This window comes from Dysidea avara, chromosome 2, assembly GCF_963678975.1.
Source record: "Dysidea avara chromosome 2, odDysAvar1.4, whole genome shotgun sequence".
Taxonomy (NCBI): domain Eukaryota; kingdom Metazoa; phylum Porifera; class Demospongiae; order Dictyoceratida; family Dysideidae; genus Dysidea; species Dysidea avara.
In genome coordinates, this window is record NC_089273.1 from 50511112 (window position 1) to 50536047 (window position 24936).

At 37.7% G+C, this 24936-nt stretch overlaps 1 protein-coding gene across 5 annotated transcripts in view; it reads left to right on the forward strand.

Annotated features, from left to right (window-relative positions):
* Positions 1–24936, forward strand: part of LOC136247561 (equilibrative nucleoside transporter 1-like) — a 265718-nt gene that overhangs the window by 222208 nt on the left and 18574 nt on the right. For 3 of the 5 annotated variants that reach the window (XM_066039313.1, XM_066039317.1, XM_066039318.1), the window contains exons 2-10: positions 6887–6998; positions 9294–9375; positions 18110–18234; positions 18513–18607; positions 18670–18720; positions 20931–21016; positions 21064–21130; positions 22652–22758; positions 24577–24634. In XM_066039313.1, the coding sequence (XP_065895385.1) occupies positions 6895–6998; positions 9294–9375; positions 18110–18234; positions 18513–18607; positions 18670–18720; positions 20931–21016; positions 21064–21130; positions 22652–22758; positions 24577–24634 (775 nt within the window). In that variant the 5' untranslated portion in view covers positions 6887–6894. The remainder of the gene's footprint in view (positions 1–6886; positions 6999–9293; positions 9376–18109; positions 18235–18512; positions 18608–18669; positions 18721–20930; positions 21017–21063; positions 21131–22651; positions 22759–24576; positions 24635–24936) is intronic. The other 2 variants (XM_066039314.1, XM_066039316.1) reach the window with 1 other exon arrangement.

Below are 24936 nucleotides of genomic sequence, written 5' to 3' on the forward strand. Positions count from 1 at the left end.
AAGCATGGAAATTCGATATCTAAGTGTCACTGGATTGCTAATCAATCAGTGTATCTCTGACAAAAATGTCATCAGATTATCTCAATCAGGTAGATCACGACGCTCCACAATCTCGTCTCGTGTAAATTTCGCATGTGCTCCTAACTCCGGACACTAAGAAGCTGTTACTATAGGGCATTTTTTCCTATTTATTCACCATCTAGTTGCAAGTTATATACTATTTAGCCTTATAACCTATACTAGCACGGAGTTTGAAGCTTTAAAAAGTCAAGGTAGTGTTGCAGCACTAGGCCTGCGAAGCCTGTAGAAGACTACAGAAATTAGCTAGCAGTCAAATAGCGATCAACAACTTTCCACTCCAGCTAAAATGTGTTTCGTGGGTTGTGTTGAGCACTGATTTATATTCGATGTTTCATTACCTCTGTTACCTCTCGTTTTTAAAATTTACACGCGGATAACTACGGATATTCATCAGCCGGAAATCATTTATTCTTAGCGCCACGTGTTTCTTGTGATCACGTTTGTTATGATTAACGAGACTTGAAGGTACAGTTTTAAAAGTAATCAATTACATCTTGTCATTGCTTTTCGCTTTGATCTTACAGATTCGGCATATGAAGTTCGTCTTCTTTGATGGCTTCCTCTTGAATCCCACACACTGATAGTGAAACCATCTCCAGCACTTGTCACATCCAATCCAGGCCTTTTGCAGTTTCTCATCTTCATCATCATAACATTTTCCACATTCTTGGCAGTTAGCATCTTCACCTTCGAGGAGAAAACATAACAATATGTTGGTACGTATGCAATATGAAGTACTAGTAAGAAATCAGATAACTCCATGCATGCAGGACAACCCTGCCATGTTGATCATGGTCCTCTTAAGTTCCAATCCATACTCTATATACCAGTATGTATAATGCTATATTATATGTAAGTATTGCTTTAATACATTGCAATATACCTTCATCATGACTTGAGTACTCATCGTCATCACCATTTTCATCATTGTTGCTGGTAATAACCGTATCACCATGTGACGGATTTTGCTTTGCTGCAGCCTGCCTTTCCAACCTGGCTACAATCTCATCACTGGTCAATGCTTCTCCATAGCATGTCAGTTGGACTCTTCTTTTACGCTGAGGCATTTTTTTGCAATGTTTTTTTTTGCAAAATTCTGGTGAAATGAAGTGTAATATGAGCTCTCATTGGTGTTAATTCAGCATCACATTTTTTGCATTTCCCTCGTAAGATGACTGACGATGCGGAGGCAGGCTGAGTATGTGGTGGTGATGTTGCTTTTGCACCCTGTACTTTCCGGTATGGAATCCCTGTTTGTAGCTGAGAGTCAGTGATGGCTTGTCGATTCAAAGGATGAAGCCCTGCAGTTTTAAACCCAGATGTAAGGTGATTGGGTTTAAAAGAGACCTCCCAAAGCTTTCTCAACAGTGATGGAAAAACAGCTTTTGTCACATTTTCAGCCAGTGTTTCCAATTTATATTCCTTAAGAATCTTAAAATAAGCTTGCTTCAGAGGATGGAAAACACTGATGTCAAGTGGCTGTAAAATATGTGTTAGATTAGGAGGTAAACACATCAAGTGGACTTTATATTCTCTTGCCAAATTGATCAGTTCCAATGTAATGTGTGAATGGTGCCCATCAACAAACAGAACCACTGGACCATCCTTCAGCAAGTATTCAACCTGTTTCAGAAACATCTTCTTAAACCAGCTGATAAAATTGGCACTTTCCATCCAACCAGATGATGAAGCACTGTACAAAGCACCTTCTGGCCCTCCCTGTTTCCAAGTGTCGTACAGGTGTTTGGCCTTGTACACAATGTATGGTGGTAATCGTGTGCCACTTGCTGATCCACAAGCTGTAATAGTATGTAATGCATGATATATGCATAAGTATTTGCTGTTATATCAGTGCTCACCTAATACTGTTATGTATTCTCTACCTGATCCACCTCCTACTTCATGTACAGTTTTTGCACCCCTCTTTGTAAGCACTACTTTGGATACTACTGCAGTGCAGAAACCAGTCTCGTCACAATTCCATACCCTCTGTCCTATATCTTTTTGGTCAAATTCTTTCAGTTTAGAAGACTCGAATAAGCACCGTACCTTTTCAAACCATTCATCTAAAACTGCAGGATCATTCGCTTCTGCCCTTTTCCTGGAAAGGTGTTGGGGTTTCCTTTGTGCAAGCTGTGGATGACGACTTAGAAAGCCACTCCACCATTTCCTTCCAGGAATGCCTAATTCTCCAAAAGGACTGTGCTTCCCTTGTTGTTTAAGGTAATCACTAACAACAGCACTTACATAAGCTTTATCCAAGGGAAAACCCATCTCAGCTAAAACTTGACAGCTAATTACTATTTCTGATTCTTCAGCATGGCTCAAAACTGTTGGAGCACCACCATACCTCATTGTGCTCTTTCCAGTTTTGTGGTCAGAAAGAGTGCTTCTGGGTATGCCATATCGAATTGCAGCTTGCCTTAATGACATCTCTTTGCTAGATACTCTTTGAAGTGCGGCCTTCAGCTCAGGAGTTCCCCACTGGTTCTTCTTAGAAGCCATTCAAACATTTGAATTCACGCATGCGTATCCCAGGGCAGCAAAACAACAAGCACAACCCTTCATCTATTTGTAATGTTGTTGGCTACATTTGGTAGCACTAGTAAGTGCATTCATTCCATCTTCAAGGCGAAAAGTTACGCGCGCAGCCTACAACTGCCGCCAACCCTGAACTCTAGCAACAAAGAAGAAGTCAGCTATTCAAATATTACTTCACTCTTTGAAAGGGGCTTTTGTTTGGAATAAAATAGCTGTATACTTGTGTATTTATTATATGATTCCAGAAGTTTATCAGAGATTATTTATATTTTAAGCTATGCACGCCAACACAAAGGCAGACACAACTCCAACGAACGATCGAGTTTACCCAATGTTTAAGTATGTGTGTGAACACTATAAGTAACTTTACTTATGGCAAAAATTTTAAAGCAATACGTTCAGGCGTTTCGAAGTTACAGACCAAAATATGCTAAAGTGTCCGGAGTTAGGGACTGTCCGAAATTAGGCGCACTTACCTTACATTGGCCCTCGCAAAAATGCGTTAATTACCTATCCACTTGATTTTTAAATTTTATTTCGTGCTAGCCTGGCGCTGTCAGTGGTAACATATCTGGTAGCACACTGGGCTATTATACTGGTGGTCCCAGATTCAAATCCGGATCAGGATTGCACTGTTTTATAATTTATTTTTTGTTTTGGTTACCTTTTTTTTTGTCGTAAGTTTTATAGAAATATGTTAAAAAGAGTGATACCCTTTACAAAAAGTGACAGTCCGGTGAAATACAGATACCATATCATTTCAAAAGGAACTCAATTAAATAGTGTACATAACTGCTGGTAATGTCAGATGATTGTCCTTCAATTTGAGCAAAAGTATTACCTTGCCAAGTGTGATTTTGTGTGAACGTCCTCATACTTAATTGGCTACTGGTGATTTTAGTGTTAGATTTGATTTAGTATTTCACCAGACCCTTATTTTTTGTGAAGCGGTGGGTGGCACCGGACTAGATTTATACTCATTTAAGTGTTGTCGGTGTTTATTGAGGTAGTGTGGGTTTGAAAAAGTATATTTATCTAGTTTACCAGTTATTGTGGACGATATCTGTACGTGTGTGTCGGGAGTTTGTAGGCTTTGTCCTCTGTCTGTGACCTTTATATTTTGACAAAAATAGATAGTCAGATCTGTTGATTATGTCATTTATTTGTATTTAATTAATATATACAGTACTACCATACTGTATGATAGGAGGACACATGCCACTATAGTCTTTGTGATGTATGTCACATAGGATGACTTCTTGGGTGTTTACTTGTACTATTAAGTGAGACTCCTCTGTTTTTTTGTTTTTTTCTTTCTCTTTCTTTTTAGGACAGCATCTGTTTTCCTCTCTAGCAAAGATTTTGTGGCCTGACTCGAGATCTCAAGTGATTTATACATATCCCAAGTTAAGCTTTCAGTGGAGCTTATTGTGCCATTATCATGTACTTGTTATATTTCATCAATTGAGAGGCATCTCAGCACCCAAGGAGGTCCAGTATGCTTTCCAGTACAAATTGGGATCATGTGCACATTTCCAACCTCCTCTGTGGTGCCTTGAAAAGTTCCACTAACACAGATAATCTGCTAATAGAGTTTTCCTTTGCAGAGTGTTTGCATGTGTTTTGACTCAGTTACGTGATTTTGTGTTAATTTTTAGCAGCTGCTGTTTAACCCTTAAACCTGCAGAGAATTTTTTGGAAATGTGTGTTTACACAATACGGGCACGCATGGTGACACTAAGTGATTCTTACAGCCTACATATATGCATAAATTAAAAGTGTGTTCACTGAGCTACTTGGAGAAAGTTAAATGAACACTGTAACTACAGTGGCTTACTTGTTATGAAGTGATGAATAGCGTCGTCGCGTGTCCGTGTTTCAAAATTCTTGCCACATGTTTAATTTCGATTGTGGGTTTACTCAGGTGAGTCATATATGGTCTGATAGAAAATTTCACGAGGAATCGAATGGGAGCAACTACCATCAAGTTATCAACCATTTTGTAAAGGTATGTAAAGGGTTTGCGTGTTTCCATATCAAAAAGTTATTTTTCACGCCTACTTTTAGCCTCACTATTTGGCATTAGGATAAAACCGTAGGTATCATTTTAATCCTTGTTACATCACAAGTACGTACAATGACGTAAATTGCATAGCCATAGAATGGAAAGTTACAGCGCATTGTGCAAGGCATGCGTATTTATTACGTTTCAATCCAGTTTTCTAGATTATGCGGGTTACACACACACACATACACGCACACACACACACACACACACACACACACACACACACACACACACACACACACACACACACACACACACACACACACACACACACTACACCACACACACACACACGCACACACACGCACACACACACACACACACTACACCACACACACACACACACACACACACACACACACACACACTACACCACACACACACACACACACACACACACACACACACACACACACACACACACACACACACACACACACACACACACGCGCGCGCACACACACATCATCCTGCTGAAACAACAAGGACAAACTGAAGTACTGTATGTGTGGTTAGTGATGGCACACAACAGTAGCTACTAAACTAATGCAAACATACTAGAGGAGCTTGTAAACTTGACAAGCTGAATACCAGACAGGTTATGGATATACGTAATTGTGTGAATGTAGCTAGCTACTGTACAGCAGGATTTTTTGAGGGAAAATTTTTCAAGGATTGCCGCCATCCAAAATTTCAACGAGGGAAATTTTCTCTTCAAGTTTTGTTTATCAAACAATGTCATTTTGATCAAGCTGCAAATTTCAAGGGGAAATCTTTCTGAACAGCAGCCGAACTGCAAAAAAAAAAAAAAAAAAAAAAAAAAAAAAAAAAATTCCCTTGAAAAAACCAATTGTACCATTGTTGAATTGGCTGGTTTAGACAGGTGATCTTCAGTTACAGTGGCCTTATAAGCGTAGGTATAAATATTTCTCGTGAGTGTGTGATTGAATTTTTTTGCCTATCCAAATGTTGATGAAAAGTAGTTACACATCAAAGCCCAGCATTTCTGCAAGAGTTGATAATATGATCGAGGACAGCATCTAATGCTAGCGCTGTTAAGTCCTGATTGCAGTCTAATTTCCTGTCATATAACATACAATGTTTGGTTGTTTCCTTACTGGAGTTATGTTGGCCACACTTTCAACTATGTTAAAAGGCTTTTATCGTACTTAACTAGCATACCACATACCAGTAAGACTGAACAAGAATATACATAGTCCATCACAGGCTGGTGTTGTGATAATACTTTTTGACTAACTTTGTGACAAATTCACCAAACCTTTTCCCTGCTGACCTGCTTCACATGCTGATTTGCCGAACTTAAATTTGATGTTTGTTTATGGTAGATAAACTAGTTTCCTTATATGGAAAGTATTACCTTGTTATTTGAAACCATATTTGTGCACATGACCACATAATGCAATGACAAAATCAACAGTTGTTTAGAACTAGTAATGAGTGGGAATGATGTGAGAACAGTTATATGGACAGTTCTTCGGCGTGTTCAATTTGACTGTGAAATGAACCACTGTTATGAGGCCACTACTTAGACACACTCCTGCCGTTATCACTTATTTGAGTGTAGCTCCTTTAAGATCAACTTCTTATCACAGCTGTAATCACAGTTGATTACACAAGTGTTTACCAGCTAAAGGATAGCCTCATGCTTCAAAGAAGTGCATGACTTTTGAATGATTAGATATGTCAACATTATTTATGGTTACGAAGCTTTGGAGGGGTAAAACCACCTTTGAAGGTTAGTTAGAAGATTCATGACCTTGCTTGTTTCATAAATTTTTGGTGGCTTAAAATTCATCTACTTTTTTGATCAGAATTTCTATTATACAGCTACCTGGATTTGGCTTTGTCACAAGTGTAGGATAGAAATTTTATTTCCATTTGGTATCACTGGTAAACTTTGTACTATAGATGAATGCATTGTTTTCACCACCCACTAATCTTTGAAGTGTATAGGAATTAGTACGAGTTTAAAAGATATAGGAGTTGGTATGAGGTCTCGTTTTAAGAGAGCCACTTGTGGGAAATGTCAATGCATACTAGAATACAAATTGTTAGATTTGTTGTTGCTAATATTTCAGATACGTTTGTTTTTGATTCCCATCTCATTGTGAATTTGTAATTACAGTACAAATTGTATTGTAATTATGTTAGTTATTAACTAATTCTCCATTACAGTACGTTAGATGGACACATTTGAGTCTGAGGATCTAAGGAGCGTATTCATGGATTCTCAGGGTAATGAAGATGACGATGAGGTTAAAATTAATACTGCTGCACCCCGTGACCGGTAAGTCTGTTCGTCTGTGAGTATATCATTTGAGTCTGTTTGTCTGTGAATATGTCCATTGTGTTTGTTTCTCTGAGAATACAGTAGAACCTGTCAAAAGTGGCCAGGTATATTTGGCCATTTTAGAAAGGTTGCTGGTCAACTCAACATCCACCACTATAATATGCAAGGTTTGGCCTTTATATAGATATGTAGAGATGTATGAATTACAGATACTTCTAATAGTGCAACTAATGTAGCAACAGGTTAAGTTACATGGTTACTTGCATTTAAAGTATAAGGGGCGTTTATGACCTGAACAGACAAAGCAGTACAAGTCACCAACAAGAGACAGAAGCTACAGTGGAGGTATTAACAGCTGATTTAGCTAAAACAATCTTCAGCTAGGCTGGCTACTACAAATCATATTTAGTAAACTACATTCTTTATCCTATAGTGCTGCTACTGTGAAGGAATCAATGATTTGTATGGTGGGCTTTAATTAGAATTGCACTAATACTAAGCCCTGTGATTATTGTAGGCCAGGGTAGGAGTATTTATGCTCTGAGCCAAACTGACCCAACTCAGATATCCACTGCTCTACTAGTAGTATACCATTGGGCCAATCACTTCAAGTTTGAAGTGTATTAGCCACAAAACTGAACTAGTTTTGAGAAAATTGGAACAGACGTTATGGGATTGCATGGGCCGTTTTGTGCACCCACTGAGTCTTTGGAGCATATTGTCTTATCTAATATCCTGCTCTAGGCTTATCTGTACTATACCATTCTTGTAACTAGTAGTGCTGTGGGTTTGTGCTGCTAGTTTATTGTTCAAACTGGATCACTGTTCCATGTGATGCTTTTTGTATGGTGAAGTTATGTTTTGGGGCTGCTACAAAAGTTGACTGTTAGAGGTGATTATTTTAACACTAACATTTGTTTGGTATAACACTGACCATGTGGTGCTCTATTAGCCCAGTGTGAACACAAAATGACCCACATAACTCATGGTTTCTGCTCCAATTTTCTCAGCACTAGTTCAGCTTTGTGACTAATTCACATTAAACATAAGCTGATTGGTCCAGTGGTAATATACTGGTGGAGCAGTAGATGTGTAGTTTGGCTTAGAGTTGAAATGCTTATTAAAAACCCTGTTTGGAGGTATTGTTATAACCAAACCCTAAAGTGCCTTCTGTACAACTTCCTACAAAAATTATTGGTGAGATTTTCTAATGCCTGACTGACTGACTGACTGACTCAGCATTTCAAATGAAGAACAGAAGAGATGCATCTCTGCAATCAATCCAGCCATCACAAAAAATACGGACGATTCGCATGCCCCAAGTATCAATTACTGACTGGAAAGTGAATTGTCCGTTATGCTTTGCAAAGGTGATACATTACAGTAGAAGGCGTGGTTATCTTTTGTTTTTAGTAAAATCGCTATGTTTTATATAATAACGTCGCTGTTACAACCTGCCTTGTTGTGATATGTAAATGGATAAAATAACCATGTGTTATGCAATCTTCAGCGGCTTTGCAATAATATAACAAATTCGTGACCATTGCCCTTTAATGAACCATTGGCTAGATCAAATAGTTCCTCAAAGCTTCAAATCGTAGCTACTGTGTTCTGTGTTACCAGGAAAGTGTTACATCTTGCAGTATAATATGTGTTCACTGACGGCACACACACACACACACACACACACACACACACACACACACACACACACACACACACACACACACACACACACACACACACACACACACACACACACACACACACACACACACACACACACACACACACACACACACACACACACACACACACACACACACACACACAAAATTGCATACACACAGCTGTTTTAACAAATGCTCTGAATCAAGGGCACAGCAATATCACAAGGACAAACATTTTAACATACACCTGTACAGTTGATTTGAGGTTGCTTGCGGATGCATATGAACAATTTGCACACATGATTGCTTGAACACATGAGCTGTCTTCTTTCAACCAAGCTATTTTATTAACACAACTACATTTTTTGCATTCTTAGATCGTAAGACAATGCCAGGGGCATACTAAGTAGTTATTCAACACGTTTAAGCACTGTATGTAAGCATTCACATGATCACACACGTTCAAAATCATGATCACGTGTGCAAATTGTATTTGCAAGCAACCTGAAATCGACTATCATAATTTTTTTTTTTTACCTCTGAAACAGGAAATAAATAATCTGTTGAAAATTGTCCATCATTGTAGTTGTATGTATCACATCACATGATCCCTCATTGACAGGTTCAAGCTAATCTTCTGGATAATGATCATACAAGGATTAGGTGGACTATTACCCTTTAATATGTTCATTAATGCTTATGAGGTGAGTGTGACTGACATCAGGGATGTACTTAACTTCTATCTGAATTGTAGCACATGTGACTCTTTAATGGTACTAGATGACATAGTATTCAACAATGTATGAACTCTTGATATTTTCGTGAATTTTACAAAGCCATAAAGTTGCTAAGTCACGTGATTGTAGGTATTTGGAAAGGGTACGAGTCCTCTGCCAACTCTCGAAGATATTGTAACTAGTTACAACTGTGACCCTGTTTAATTGTCAAACTAGGGACATGCATGGGGTATAGCAGGGAATTTATACAAGGTTTAGCAATGTATATATATGATAGTTTGGTCGCAGTTATTATAATAATATTATAAACCCACAATCAATTGTGATATGTTAGTGTATATAAGTAAGATGCGAATGGGCTCAAAGAGTTCTCTAGGTGTGCAAACTATTTAGAATAAACTTGAATTGTGTACGTGTATGCGAATGTATTGGTGTTTCTGCAAGTCTGGAAAGATTGCATTGTACTGTAACTTTGGAATCATTTTTCCTATCAGTACACAATAAATAAATGATATAATTAGGATTAAAATGATACCTCTAGAGTAAACTCATCATTCAATGAAAGTACAGGGCAGATAATTCGCAATGAAACTTTTCATGTTAAATGTTTTCATTACTTTAGCTCGTAGGAGGTAGAACATACGCTGTGTACCACTTGATTACCATTACACGAGGCTAAGGCTATCTACTTGTTTTGTAAGGGCCTCCAGATTTCTTGGTGAAATAGCATATAACCTTTCTATTCATATCCAGATGGTTAAAAATAGCAATCTGTATGGACAAACCACTTTGTTTTATTTTTTAAACCAGGTGTGCACCTGGTTTACTGAAATTGTTTTCATAAAAAATGTGTGTGTGTGTGTGTGTGTGTGTGTGTGTGTGTGTGTGTGTGTGTGTGTGTGTGTGTGTGTGTGTGTGTCCCTATGTTTGTTTGTCCGTACGCACCTACTTGAGCGAAAACATTAAAAATGATAAAAGCAGCCAGCATGTAAGAATTGAAGCTAAATTAAGTCTGTATTAAACTTCCACACACATAAACTTTGCTCTGAGGTGGTTTCTTCTCAGCGGTCTGAATTACGGGTATTTCGACTCTTCATATACTTTTTGAACAGTCTTCCCTTTCTGCTTTATAGACGTTTAACAACTTTAAAACAACACTGAATGCCTCTTAGATTACTAGAGGTAGCGTATCCTTCGGGTTGAAAGGGGGACGTTACCCATTCATACGCGAACGAAAATGAAGGGCAGCCTCGAGGCTTTCTCTACAATTCACACGAGAAAACACTATAGATACACTAAAACAGTTGAGAAGATACTTCTGTGCGTAAGTTGCGGTTTAGAGTGGTTTGTTATAGTTACGCTTCCTTAGCAGTGCATAGCAACGTAATTACTGAATTACAAATAATTCGTGAATTACAAAATATGCTGAATTATCATCTAGCTGAATGAGCCTTATCCGAAATTACGTCACAGACATAAAAATGGCCGCTGTAGTGTGGGGACGTTCGTAAAATTTGTATGGGCGACTATGGGAAGAAATTTTTTGAACGGCAATATCTCAGCCAGGGCGGAAGATATCGAGCTCTAACCAACAGGTATGGTGATAAATTTGCTGAAAGAATAGGAATCTAGTGTTGTTTTGAAAATCAACCGAAAATCGCTTTTACGTACTTATTGTAATGTCTTATAGCCATACCTGCTAGTTACAGTTCGATATTTTCCTTCTTGGCTGAGATATTGCCGTTTAAAAAATTTCGTCCCATAGTCGCCCATACAAATTTTACGAATGTCCCCACACTACAGCGGCCATTTTTATGTCTGTGACGTAATTTCGGATAAGGCTCATTAATAATGCCTATAACATGAATATAAACTAAATTATATATATGGCTAATTAATTTAGGATAGTATTAATTGCATGGACACCTAATTTTTAGAAGTAGCATAACATCAACTTGTTTAATAAAAACTGTTTGGTTCTTAGAAAGTCCTAGGATTGTGAACAGTGTACAGATATTGATGTGTATATTGTAAATGTTAGTGTTATAGGCCTCGACTCAACAGAAAACCCTTCGAACCTGGTAAGCCTATATTTAGGCTTTGGCATATGCTTCCATACAGATTATAATAACTTCACAAGTGTTAACGATGGAAAGATCCTGCAGCCACTGCATTACTCACCATAAACTCCACGATAAAATGACACCAAGCATTGTTGGGTAAAATGGCTTTCTTAGAAAGCAGCCTTCTTAATCCAGTGTCAGCCATGGCTGTACACTGCTTCATTAAACAAGGAAAACTATGGTCTTAAAGTAAGTACCATTAGAATCCTCATGCGCTACAGAGTCTGGTATACAATAGATCATATGATCTTATAATGGACGTTTGTATCATTAAATATACCATCAAGTTCCAGCAAAGATGACGTCTGTCATTCATCGCTTCATTTCAAAAGTACTCTTTAGTGTTGTATAAAACTGTTAACATGTAATTGTAGTGCATGAAATAATTAGGTTTCATTTCATGTATTAGTTAGAATCAGGTTTCTACACTTTTTAGAGCCCCTCAGATGACTTGGGCTTGGCTACTCACAATTAATTACCTTGGCCTGCAGCCTCGGTAATTAATGTTGTGGGTAGCCTTGCCCACATCGTTCTCGGGTCTCTAAATAGTACAGAAACTGATGTCGATCCATTCTAAGTGGTTTAGAAAATTTCCTAGGTTAAGGAAGAGTGAGAGAAAATGGCAGACTATGCATGTTAGATTTATCCCTAAGTTGAGTAGATCATGTCAATGTCACTACCAAGTGTGACATTCATAATCATTGTGTGACTATAGTGCCAGTATCAAATAGTTACTATGCTGGGCTAGAAAGACACTTGTCTTATCCAGAAACAAATTGTAAGTGCTAGCATCGAGATTTATCCTTTGAGTTTGTTGTGTCAGCGCCACATCCAGTGCCGGACAATAGTATTGAACTCCTAGCTGAACACCTCTCGATGCCTGTCTTTTCTAGAAAGTAAGCTAACAGTGAGGACATTGTGTTTTTGGCTTTGTGCCAATTTTTGTTTGATGAATGTAGTAAACAACCACCAGGGAGTCCACAGGAAATATTACATAAAATTTTCTAAGAATAAGTTGCACAGTACTAGAAACCTGACGCTCTGACTATAGTTCACACTTAAGTATGTTCAAAATTAATTCCGAGTTTGAAGGGCTAATTAAACAATGATAACTCAGTAAAGTTTTAAGTTTGTCTGTATAGTACAGTACCTTATTTTATTGGCAAACTTTTTTTCTGAGATTGGATTCATAGACTGGACATGAAACAGTGTCTACACAGCTTATTTGACTTTACATTAAAGGAACAGCATGAGACTTGTGTTATCATACTTGTACTAGTCCATAGCTGAAGAAAAAAAACACATCCAGTACTGGGGAACCACAATTCTACAACACCATCTTCTGGTATATTTGTCTAGTAAAATTAGTGGACATGTGAACTTTGTGATTATATAGAAGCAGTTGTAGCTTAATGATAGCTTCTCCAGTTTTAAGTGTGGTTTACTGGGAAAAAAAGGGTGTGTGTGTGTGTGTAAGTGCGTGCGTGTGTGTGTAGCTGTCTACCTATCTACGTATCTATGTTTGTCCGTACGCATATGTTTGTCCGTACGTACCCACTTGAGCAAAATTGTTAAATGGTAAAAGCAGCTTTTATGTGTAAGAAGTAAAAGTGAAATGAAGTCTACGCACTGGTAAACTTTTCTCTGAGGTGGTTTCTTTTCACCGGTCTGAAATATGGGTTTGGCGACTCCTCAGACTTTGTGAAGTACCTTCCCTTCGGGTTTTACAGGCATTTAACAATTGAGAAACAACAGTGCTGGTCTCATAGACTACCAGGAATACCCTATCCCTTCGGTTTTGGAAAGGGGGCGTATCCCTAACAATGTACATGAACAAAAAAGAAGAGCAGCTTTGAGGCTTTGTCGAGAGAATTTGTGGGAAAAACACAATAGTGGTTTTGAGAAAAGCGTGTTTACCAAAATTGGTTTTATATTGAAAGTGGTGAGAGTTTGCTAAACTGAATTAGCCTAACACCTTATATAAACAGAAATTTTATTCAATAGGCTATCAGGGGAAGTTTAAATAACCACTGTAACAACAGGCGCTCACTTGTTATGAAGCTATGAAGAACAGCGTCTTGACTTTTCGCGATTTTGTATTCCTTCCGGTGGCAGCCATATTTGTAATTGGCTGAGTCACGTGACCCATATATGGCCTGAGGCATAATTGAATGGCGAATCGATCGGCGTTTATTGCAGAACAATAGAATGAACTGGGAAGGAGATACGAATCTTTTTCCAAAGGTATGTAAACAGTTTTACGTGTTCATTTCGTAAAAAAGTTAGTTTCATGGCGAGTTTTGGCCCTGTGTTTCAGTGTAGGGTAAAACCCTACATATCATTTCATTCGCTATTACATGACGAATTAAATGATGGCAGTTGCGTAGCCATAGGGACAATGGTTCGGAAGTTACAGCGCTTTGTTTATTGCCATGCGTGAGGGCCACTATAATGGCCTTTGCGCGTTTAAGGGTTAAAGGTGGTTTGTTTAACAAGCAGTTCGGCCGGTTCCTTACCAGTGCATAGCAACATATTTAAAGAATTACAAAATTTCATGAATTACGAAATCTGAGAGTTACAATACATTAATTATGCATTATTGCACAACATAATAATAATAGTTAATTCCAGATGAGTCAGCTAGCTGCATGGCACCTGGTTTTAGAAGTAGCTCATCAACTTTTTTTTTTTTTAATTATTATTTTAATTTCGAAGAGCTTGTTTGAGATCCAGTCCATGAGGCTAACCTGCAGAATTTAATTGAACTATTTTATTGCATACAGGAGTTTGATGTCACGGTTCGCATTCAAGTTAATTTTGTTTTGTGTGCAATGATTTCTGAAATCTTTTGTAATCAACCATAGACGTATGATAGTAAGGGAGTGTTGCTGTGAATAACGTGAGATACAAGGAGTGGTCTACAGTATTGTATTGGAGCTGCTTTGCTCCTAGTTCCTCTATTACAGATATACACTACAAGTCATTTAATAAATAATGGTGCTACTAAAAATTAAACCCACAATTGATTGTAATGAATGCGATTATAAAAGTGTATTGACAGTAGTGAAGTATATCCCCAACTCCTTCAAGAGGTAGTAGACAACACATTTGTAATTTTTGGAAGGTCACCAAACAATGATGACCAGAAAGTATTTTAAACCAGTTAAAGCACCGCCATGTTTGTGAAATATGAAAAATATAGTGCTCTGGTAACGTCTGGAGCCAAATACAGCACTCGGTTTTGCCTTGTGTTGTATTAGTCTCTCTCCCATGCATTTTTCTGTATTGCACTTGTGGCAGTGGTTTAGCTAGTGTGTAGGAGTTAGCACCTGTTCACAATACCTTCTAACCCAGGTATGTGCAGCTTGGCACAGCTAGAAATAAATTGCAGTTCACTGAACCGTGCCATACCATGCACAGCATGGCACAACAAGATAAGATGGACTGGGATACAATGTGGGCTAGTGGGCTCTACTTATTATTGTATTAATAATTCGGTATTTTCTACACACTACAGTATTCTACAACTTCTACAAAGCAAAACAAATCCTATGTGAAACACAGCTATTGCTGCCCAGCGAAACCAGAACTGGGATGCCTGTGCACCAAGTAGGCACTTGAGCCTTCTGTAGGCAAATCCCCCTGAGGCAGGGATAGTAACCCACAGGAGAACTGTCCAGGTCTCACAGAGAGAGGTTGCATCTATTCCTGCGGCTATACTAGTGGCCATTTACACCTCATTTACACTGTCTCAGGCTATTTTCTCAAGCCAGCACACTACAAGCGGCTGGAAATTTGTGTGTGCCAGATTATAATGAGCTAAAACAAGTGTGAGCTGTTCTTTGTTTAGCACACAAAGACAAAGTTGTAAAATGTTATGGCTGCTGTATCATAGCCAGTGAGTACACTTTTTACCAATGATAAGAGTCAGTAGAAAATTATGGTTGGGAATCTACCGGAAGCATGGCACATCTCACAGTATGTTGTAGTGGTTGTAAGGCTGTGGGTGGGTTGCTGCCGTTGTCAACTGGGGAAGCAGCCCACCCAGCTATATCAATGAGTACCTGGTGTTTACTAGTGAAGCAAAAATCCCAAGTATCATTTAGCGGAGTTGGGTTTGTTATGGATATCATTGCTTTTTATTATATGATCTCTACTCAAATTTAGACTACAACAAGTTTGATACTAAAATTTGATTGGCTGAAAACGTGGTCTCTAAATCTCGTAGAGCCACGGTCATGTCCAATAGAGACCACGCTCTGAGGCGATACGAAACACGATAATTACGCGCCTGTAACATTGGCAACGCATGGGCATTTAAATGGCTAGTAACAGCCGTACTGAATTAGAGGTAGGTGTAATGGGCTTGTTAGTACTAATCAACACTACATTACTTGCTTACAAGCAGCTGTCGAGGCACAACAACAGCAACAATAAGTTGTAGTCCACTCGCTGAGTCCAGTACTTCGATACATAGCACGCGCCTGTAACATTGGCAACGCATGGGCGTTTAAACGGGTAGCAACAGCCACGCTGAGGTCCCGCCATGTCGGGAGGTGTAGAGGGCTTGTTTCTAGTAATTAGCCATACATTTCCCATTTACAAGCAGCTGTCAACTCAAGGTACAATAACGAGTTGTAGTCTAAATAAGTTAGACGTCAAGAACCACTGGGTTCTACGGGATTTAGAAAACCCTCAGGCCCTTAGTAGCGCCCTCGCTGCGCTCAGGCGCTACAGCCCAGGGCCTTCGAGTTTTCTAAATCCCGTAGAACCCTGGTTCTTGACGTCTAACTATTATGTAAAATTCCTAATTTTTCCTTACAATTGTCTACTTATGTTCCAGTACAGTGTAGAGTTACCATGGAACACCTCTAAGTTACACCATTTATTATGTGTTAATTTTGAATTGTCCTCTGTTAAGGGGTGTACAAGCTACGAATAGTGTTGATTTGGGATGTAGAAAAGTGTCCTTTACAAAGGGGGTTGTCCAAAATTTAGGGGTGTCCTTTAAGAGGTGCTGCACTGCATAATTTTTTTTGTGTTTAGACTAGTATTGCACCGATATGCATTTTTTCACATTTATCGATACCGATTATTTGTCTGTTCCTGTAACTGATATGCCGATATTTACCGATATTCTTCAATTCTTCAGAACAGGGGAGGAGGAGCAGAAAATCACCTAAAGTTTATGTGTATAAACCGCATTTGTGATGATATAATCAATGTAATTAATTGCGTGGGCGGCCAACTTTTACAATGTTTTCTACAGTTTTGCTACTATCTCCTTTCATGGAAAAGGAAGCCAAGTAGTTATAAAACATCTAAGCCAGCTTATCAAACAGTGTTTTAGTGGGACTCCAGACCATTTGTGAAGAGTGATCAACTAATTGCGTGGGTGGCCGATAAATATACACAGCCTACTATAGCCTTGCAACCATACTGGTGCAAACAAGCAAGCCAAAACAGTTACAGCAAACCACTTACTGCTACATTCACCACCTTCTTTACTTTCACCTGTTCATTACCATCAATTTAACTATTGATTGTGAGTTTCGGTTAATCGGCAAATTATTTCCGCTTCGTAGCCGATACCGATACTTGTAAAATTAGCTAATATTAGTTGTTACCGATAATTCAACCGATTATCGATGCAACACTAGTTTAGACTTTTATCATTTGTTGTTTGTTAGCTAGGGAAGATTTCAAGTGTCCTAGAGAGCATTTATCATGAAAATTAGCAGTATTTAGTATTGATTGAGGTGTTGTGTTATTATTTCACTATTTATGTAGCATGTGGTCTGGTTAAAGGTGGACCGATACCAATACCAGTATCGGTATCGATGCTGATACCAGTGGTATTGGTCTCAGTAATACAAGGTACAGATACCACAGTAGACACTCACCACTTTTCTTAAACCATCTTTAGCTAAGTTTCCAGTAGCTAACAACTTAGTTGAGCTAATCAGTAACTTAAAGTGATATCGGTCCATCTCTATGTCTGGATGGCATATTTATTGTCATATTAACTCAAACCCACAATCAATTGTTACATGATGGGGTATTTAACAGGTAACTAGATTGCCAGGTATGACCCTTACAATGATAATCATTTTATCACTAGAATTTTTGCAAGGCCTTTTTAAAAAAAAATAGGCCTAAAGCTACAATGTTCTTGTACACAGAGGAGCCACCTCTGAATTGTGGATGACCTACTATATAGCCTAAATATTTCTCGAGGTTGCTAAAAATATAATTTTCGTGGATGTGCAAATAATCCCAAAATGTATTAGACTACATGGAGTTCTAAATATTTCAAGGCTAAAATTTTCACTGATAATCCCCAAAACCGCGAAATCAGTGAAAAGTTTCCCCCTCAAACCATAATTCGCTTTATTTTTGTGCAAAAAAAATTCATTATAAAAATTTTCATGTAAAAGTATTTTCATATTATTAACGTGTATGACTGCTCTATTAGAGTAGTTCAATTTTATGTAAAAAACTTACAAAAATTATTTTACAACAAATCAAAAAAATAAAATAAAATTACGGTATGCATCTGTTATCTTTATTTCTTATAGTATTTCAGTTACAAGTTCAACGGGACAGACGTGTCGTTCAGTAGCAGTTTCGAGAGCTACTTCTCCATCACATCATTGATACCAATATTGCTTGGGTCAGGATTTGTTGTATGGCTTCAAACCAGGTGAGCAACTATTAGAATTGTTGTGTTTAGTGTATATAATGAGACCAAGTCATTGTGTAATTAAGTCACCAGTCAAATTGATAATCCCCAAATGTGTCATTTGTGTAGAAAGTCACCTGTCTAATGTAGTCATCTGTCTAATGTAGTCACCTGTCTAATGTAGTCACCTGTCTAATGTAGCCACCTGTTTAATAAGGTCACTGTGTAGTAAGGTCATTATAACATTAGCCCTATGAGCAACCAGATTAGAACATCACAATAATTTCAATCACTTATAGGGTTTCTATAAAGAGACGGTTCCTCATTGCCACGTCGATGATGCTCGTCATATTTATCATAACAACAGCATTTGTCAAGGTGCCCACCAGACATTGTAAGTGTATTAGACGTCATATTATGTAACCACTAGTGACCTCTTGTGTTATCCACCCTCAGGGGTTAGAGGATTCTTCCCAATCACTTTAATCTCATTGTTTATGTTAAATGGTGAGTATATGGGATATGTGACCATTACGTTTCTATATAGTATAGTTCTACCTTCATAACTTCAACTACGAAGTCAAGTTCAAACTAAATCTTGAGCACACTATTATAACAGGATCTAGAACTCACTACAAAGGAACTAGGAACTTACTTTAATATCCATAAGCAGTCACACACTCTCACACACTGGGATATGCCCTGTAAAATAGTTATATTGGACGATATTACTCTTGTAATGGGATATAATTATAACTTACACTGGCAACTGCCAAAATATGTGACTGGATCTGTGAAAACCTGACACAATTCCACAAGCCTAAATTTACAGTATAATGCATTGAATACAATGGGTGAATTATTAGCATATTATCTCTTTTTTAGTGAAAGAAGGGACTATTTCTAGGCTTATATCACGATATAAAGATTCTATATCATATCATAGAAAATTTTATCACGATATATTGATATATGTATATATTAATACCATACCTGTTTCACTGCCCATACAAAAGTCTCAATAGTAGCAGTGAAATTTATCACGTATTTCACTGACAGCAGTGAAATACGAATAGTCAAATAACCAAATAGTCAAATAACCAAATAATCATTTCAGCACTAGTACATGTACATATATACCAGACTGATTGGGTAAGGGAAGTTCCACTGTAATGGGCTCAGGTGCTTACTATGGTTGTGTTGTTTATGTAAGTGAGAAAATTCTTGTATGTTATAAGGTACAGTACATGCGTACATTAGAATTGTTGTAAAAGAGCATCACTTCACAACGTTTTGTAAGCATGTAAATTACGCCAAGTAAAAAGTGAGTAAGGACTGTTTAGTTACTTTCTTATTTGTAAAAGTGAAATACTCTAATTGAACAATTTGTACCTTTACGTATCATTTCACACCCTATCACATACACTACACAACCCCACAATTGTACCTGGGATTGACACCTACCAAGTGACTTTGTCACCTTATGTATGTATGTATGTATGTATGTATGTATGTATGTATGTATGTATGTGTGTATGTATGTATGTGTGTATGTATGTGTGTATGTATGTATGGATGTATGTATGCAGAGTTGGGGGTAACGCGTTACGTAATAATATTACTTTTACAGTAACGAGTAATATAATGCGTTGCATAACAAAGTAGCGAGTAATATGTAACAGATATTACATCCGGAAATTTTAACGAATGTAAGACGATTGTAACGAACGTAAGGCGTTACTTCCTTTTAAGGCGCATTGTATCCAGTCACGTGATTGATTGTTTTTGGGTCCAGACAAGACTGGAGATAGCGTTATAGGCATGTACAAAGAATGATAGTGTATGGGGAGTGCCCTTGAGTCCAAGACACAACAACAAAGTATGTATTTGTGGCTGAACTACACCAGAGAAATACGCGTCTCGCTCGTGTCACTTGTGATTGTAGGCTGGTAGCTTGTATTTAGAAGGTTGGTCTTACTTTATAGTTTGTAACGAACAAATGTAATATGTAATATTATTACTAGTTACAGCCCTCAGAGTAGCAAGTAATATGTATCTCGTTACTTTTTTCAGTAAGTAATATGAAACTGTAGGGTGCTACATTGCTTAAAAGTAACGAGTAGTATGTAACTAGTTACATTTTTAGAGTAACGACCTCAACTCTGTATGTATGTATGTATGTATGTCTAACATGACATTCAGGAAAACATAGCAATGAAAGTTACATCAAGGTTTTGGGGTACATGTGGTATTGGTCGTTGTACTGATTCACAAGTTAGCTTGCTTGATACAGTGTGTGCAATGATTGTGAGGTGTTGGAAGTGAATTAGAGCTGTTTCATGTGTGTACAGTTGGAAACTTTGATGGAAGAAAAGATTGATGAATTTGGCTCTGTCCATCAGTGATGAATGTCAAAAATTGTGTTCAATCCCCAGACCAATTTCCTCCCTTATCCTAACAGCTTTCTTCTGGTACACCCCATAGGTCTAGCGAAGCCAGTAGGCCATGTGGTGCTCTACCGGCTGTTCCCCGTATCGATGACTGAGTCTATGAGTAGTTGGGGGTCAATTAGAATTGGGCCGTCTTCCAAGGTTGTTTTAAAACACTTGGTAAAGAAACAAAAAAGAATTGTTTCTATTACATATACAGTAGACGACCAACCTCTGCCATATGCTAATGCTATTATGCTATTGTTATCCTTGTACTCTCTCATACAGGGTTCTCTTCTATCAACCAGAGCAGTACAGTAGGGTTAGCAGGTATCCTAGGACGATCATATATTGGAGCTATGATGACTGGCCAGGTATGGATCATGTGATCCACTCTGTGACATCATATTACCTCACACAGGCGGTCGCAGGTATATTTTCAGCTAGTGCTAGTATAATAGCTGTGTCCGTGGGTCCGATTACTACTGGTGAGTAAGAACTGTTGTCACAGGATTTAAAACAATGGGTGACCACCTTAGTATAATTTACCTAAATAACTAGAGGTACAGAAATATGGAAATTTTACTGATATTCTGGTAACCAATATATTGGCTGAAATATTATCAGCTACAATACTGTTACTGATCATGTTTTGTGGTGGTGGGTAGTGTTCTGCGATACAGTGCGCATTTTGTGTATCACGTATCACCATCAATAAACTGTTCGATACGATACTGTATCACGATACTATAATGAAGTGGTCATGGCTAGTTATACCTGGCCTATTAACTAATAGGTGTAACAACATCCAGTTATCTGTACCTCAAAGAGCCGACACTGATTCTGCATTCACTGTGTATAGAAATGTCTTTATTCAGTGAATGCTGATAAACTACAGTATTCTACTGATGTGACAAATAGCTAGTGTGTTATGATATGATTTTTAGTATGGAAAACAGAGTTGCTGTTAAAAGTACATCTCTACCTGGATACCTGCCTCTATTACACCACCCAGACAATTAGCTACCACAAACATTTTAACACATGCTCCCACAAAGGCTTGTCCGGATTACTCCGCATTTTGATGAGTTGTCAAGATGGCTAGTATATACAGCAGATTTGTTTACTGCTTAGTGGTGCAGTTCTTTATACTTAAAGTGTAACAGCTATGTTTTTAGAAGACTCAAGTAAGAATATTTTAGCCATAACAGCAGCACTTATACATGCGAATTTGCATGGCTTCTCGTAACGTTCCATTTTACAGTACAGGTAAATAGAAAGGCTTTCAATTTGAGTATATAGACCACTGTTGACTGTTCTGCTAGAAAAGTTTGATATATCGACACTTTCTATGTCTATGTACAGTATCGTATCGTGATACTTTCTATGTACAGTATCGTATCGTGATACTTTCTATGTACAGTATCGTATCGTGATACTTTCTATGTACAGTATCGTAATGTGATACTTATTTGCTGTATCGATATGTATTGCAGATCCCTAGTGGTGGGTAATTACATCTGAGCAGAGAAATTTTATGAATATGTAAAATTTATTTACTGATGTCTTGATATTACTATTGGCACCAGATATTTGTAATTCCATACTTTGAGTATTGACATAATAACTGTTTTGATTATGGCAAACATACAAAGAATAGCCATTGCCAAAATTGGTAGCTTGTCACACCCTATGTTCCTAAGGTGGCTGTTATTCATTGTTTAAAAAGTTGTAAGTGTTCCTTGGCAGTCATGTTTACTGCTATACCATTTGTGCTACAGTAGCTTTGAAAATTATCAGAACTAAAGAATCCGTGGTAACAATAAGGTTGTTACCACGTAAGGGGAAAACCTGTTTAATGCTATAGAGATAGGCTGGAATTTAAATTCTTGGGTCAAAGTGCTGCTATACACTAATAAGTGGTATAAGTTATGGTTAATATTCACTACGTGTTTTTGTAATTTCATTGATGATGTAATATTATGTCATCTGTGCATCTTGTGATCCAGGACAATGTGAGTCTGGTAATGTGGAGTACAGTGCCTTAGGTTACTTCCTGTCTGCTGTTGTTGTGATATTGATCTGTCTTGTTAGCTTCTTGATCATGATCAGGATGGTAAGTGTGTTGTGTATAGCTTGAACTTGTATGTACAACAAATTTTAACAATTGATGTTTTAACCCTTAAACCTGCATAATCCAGGAAACTAGATTTAAACTTAATAGATATAAATATGCTTGTGTTATACCAAGTACTGTAACTTCTGAAGCGTCCATCCTATGGCTATGCAATTTACGTCATTCTACTTGTGATGTAACAAGGATTACAATGATAACTACAATAAGGTTTTATCCTAAAGCTAAATGATGAGGCCAAGATTACGTAGCTGTTTAAGTAACTTTTTGGTAAGGAAACACACAAACCCCTTACATACTTTTATAAAATGATCCATAACTTGATGGTGGTTGCTCCTATTACCTTGCAACAAATTCCGTTGATTCGTTGTTAAATTTTCCATCAGGCCATATATGACTAGCTTGTGTAAACTAACAACTGAAACTAAACACGTAGCTAGAATTTGGAAATGCTGAGACGCGACTTGCTGTTTTCCATCACTTCATGACAAGTAAACTGCTGTAGTTACAGTGTTCATTTAACCTTCTCTAAGTAGCCCAGTGAACACACTTTTAATCAATGTGAAGTTGTAGATTACAAGAATTAAGTTACCCCACTTAGTGTCGCAATGAATGCTCATATTGTATAAACACACATTTCCCCAAAGTAATGTTAAAGCAATGTATTATGGTGTACATGTGTGTGATAGGAAAGTTCATTATGTATGTTTACATCAGGACAACAGGGAACAACAGGGTGATAGGCCAATTTACATGTGAATAGTATGAAATGGAGAGATGTCATTTGTTTTGTGCCAGTTCAATTGCTGGCACACACCTTTCACTATACTCAGATTTTCAATTAGGCTCCTAACTATAGGCTAATACCTCGTACAGGCTTTGCCTTCTGTGTTTACCCTTCCATGCCTAACCAGTCGCGTTGAAATAATAGCAAGTATAATTATTTCTAAATATATGCACAGCTGTATTTAGTACATGTAACAGGATTTTTAAACCCATTGCCAGCTGAATTCCTGGTGACTACTAGCTGAATCGCTGAAATGCATCATATTACCCTTACTATTCACAGAACTACTTAGTAACCATATAAACCATACATCTAAATACTCGTATGAAATAATTAAGGAACTCAATTGTGTTGTTTTTGTTTACATAATATTAACTGCAATGAAGTTATTACTCAGCAAAGTCTAAACATTGGTAAAAACCAGCCCAAACATAACAGAATCCCAACTAACTATCTACAAAGGTGCCTTACACTCCAACGAACTATTCTATACAGTTTACTTACAGTACGATCCATTCCACAGCTGGTTTCTTCGTGATTTGTCCCATTTTTGCTGTTGCGCATGCGTATCTGCACTTGTGACTTCATAACCACCATGCCACGTCTGAGATAAAGCAACCAACTGTTGACCTTACCTGTCTCCATCGATGTATAACGCTTCCTTTGTTATTAACATGTTGTCAACTCAAAGAAAGATTTAATTCACCTATTATGAAAGGTTAGACTTTACGTTTTTACATAACAAACGCCACTAGTCTGGGAAGGATCCGGTTATCCCAGAAATGGGACCCCTATGGGCGTGTCCACTAAACACTAATGCATCTCACTATTACAGGCACTAAACAGTTTATAGCGAAGCTAGATTTTATTTCCTATGTGATTTATAATGCCATGCTACCGCCGTTGATGGGTTAAATTTCATGTTTGGTTTAACAATATGTAGATTACATGTAAGAGGATTAACAACTTAATATTATAGTCTAACTTTGTGTATTGTTATCATTTTATTACAGGACTTCACCCAGTACCACATCAAAATGAACAGTACTTCACAACAGAGGAAAAAGAAAGGTGTGTTCAACTAAACTCTTGTGAATACATATCTCCAGTGTACAGAACACAAAGTATGTAATACCAAAACAAGTACTCTATGAATCATAGCTTCATTCCATACGTACTAGTAATAGCATGGGTAGCAGTGAAATTTGGGATAAATATCACGAGTGTTGTATTGGAAATGGGGATAAATTTCACGAGGCGAAGCCGAGTGAAATTTACCATTTCCAATACAACAAGAGTGGTATTTATCCCAAATTTCACTGCTACCCATGCTATTCCCAGTTAATACCATACTCGCTGCATATACGCATGCT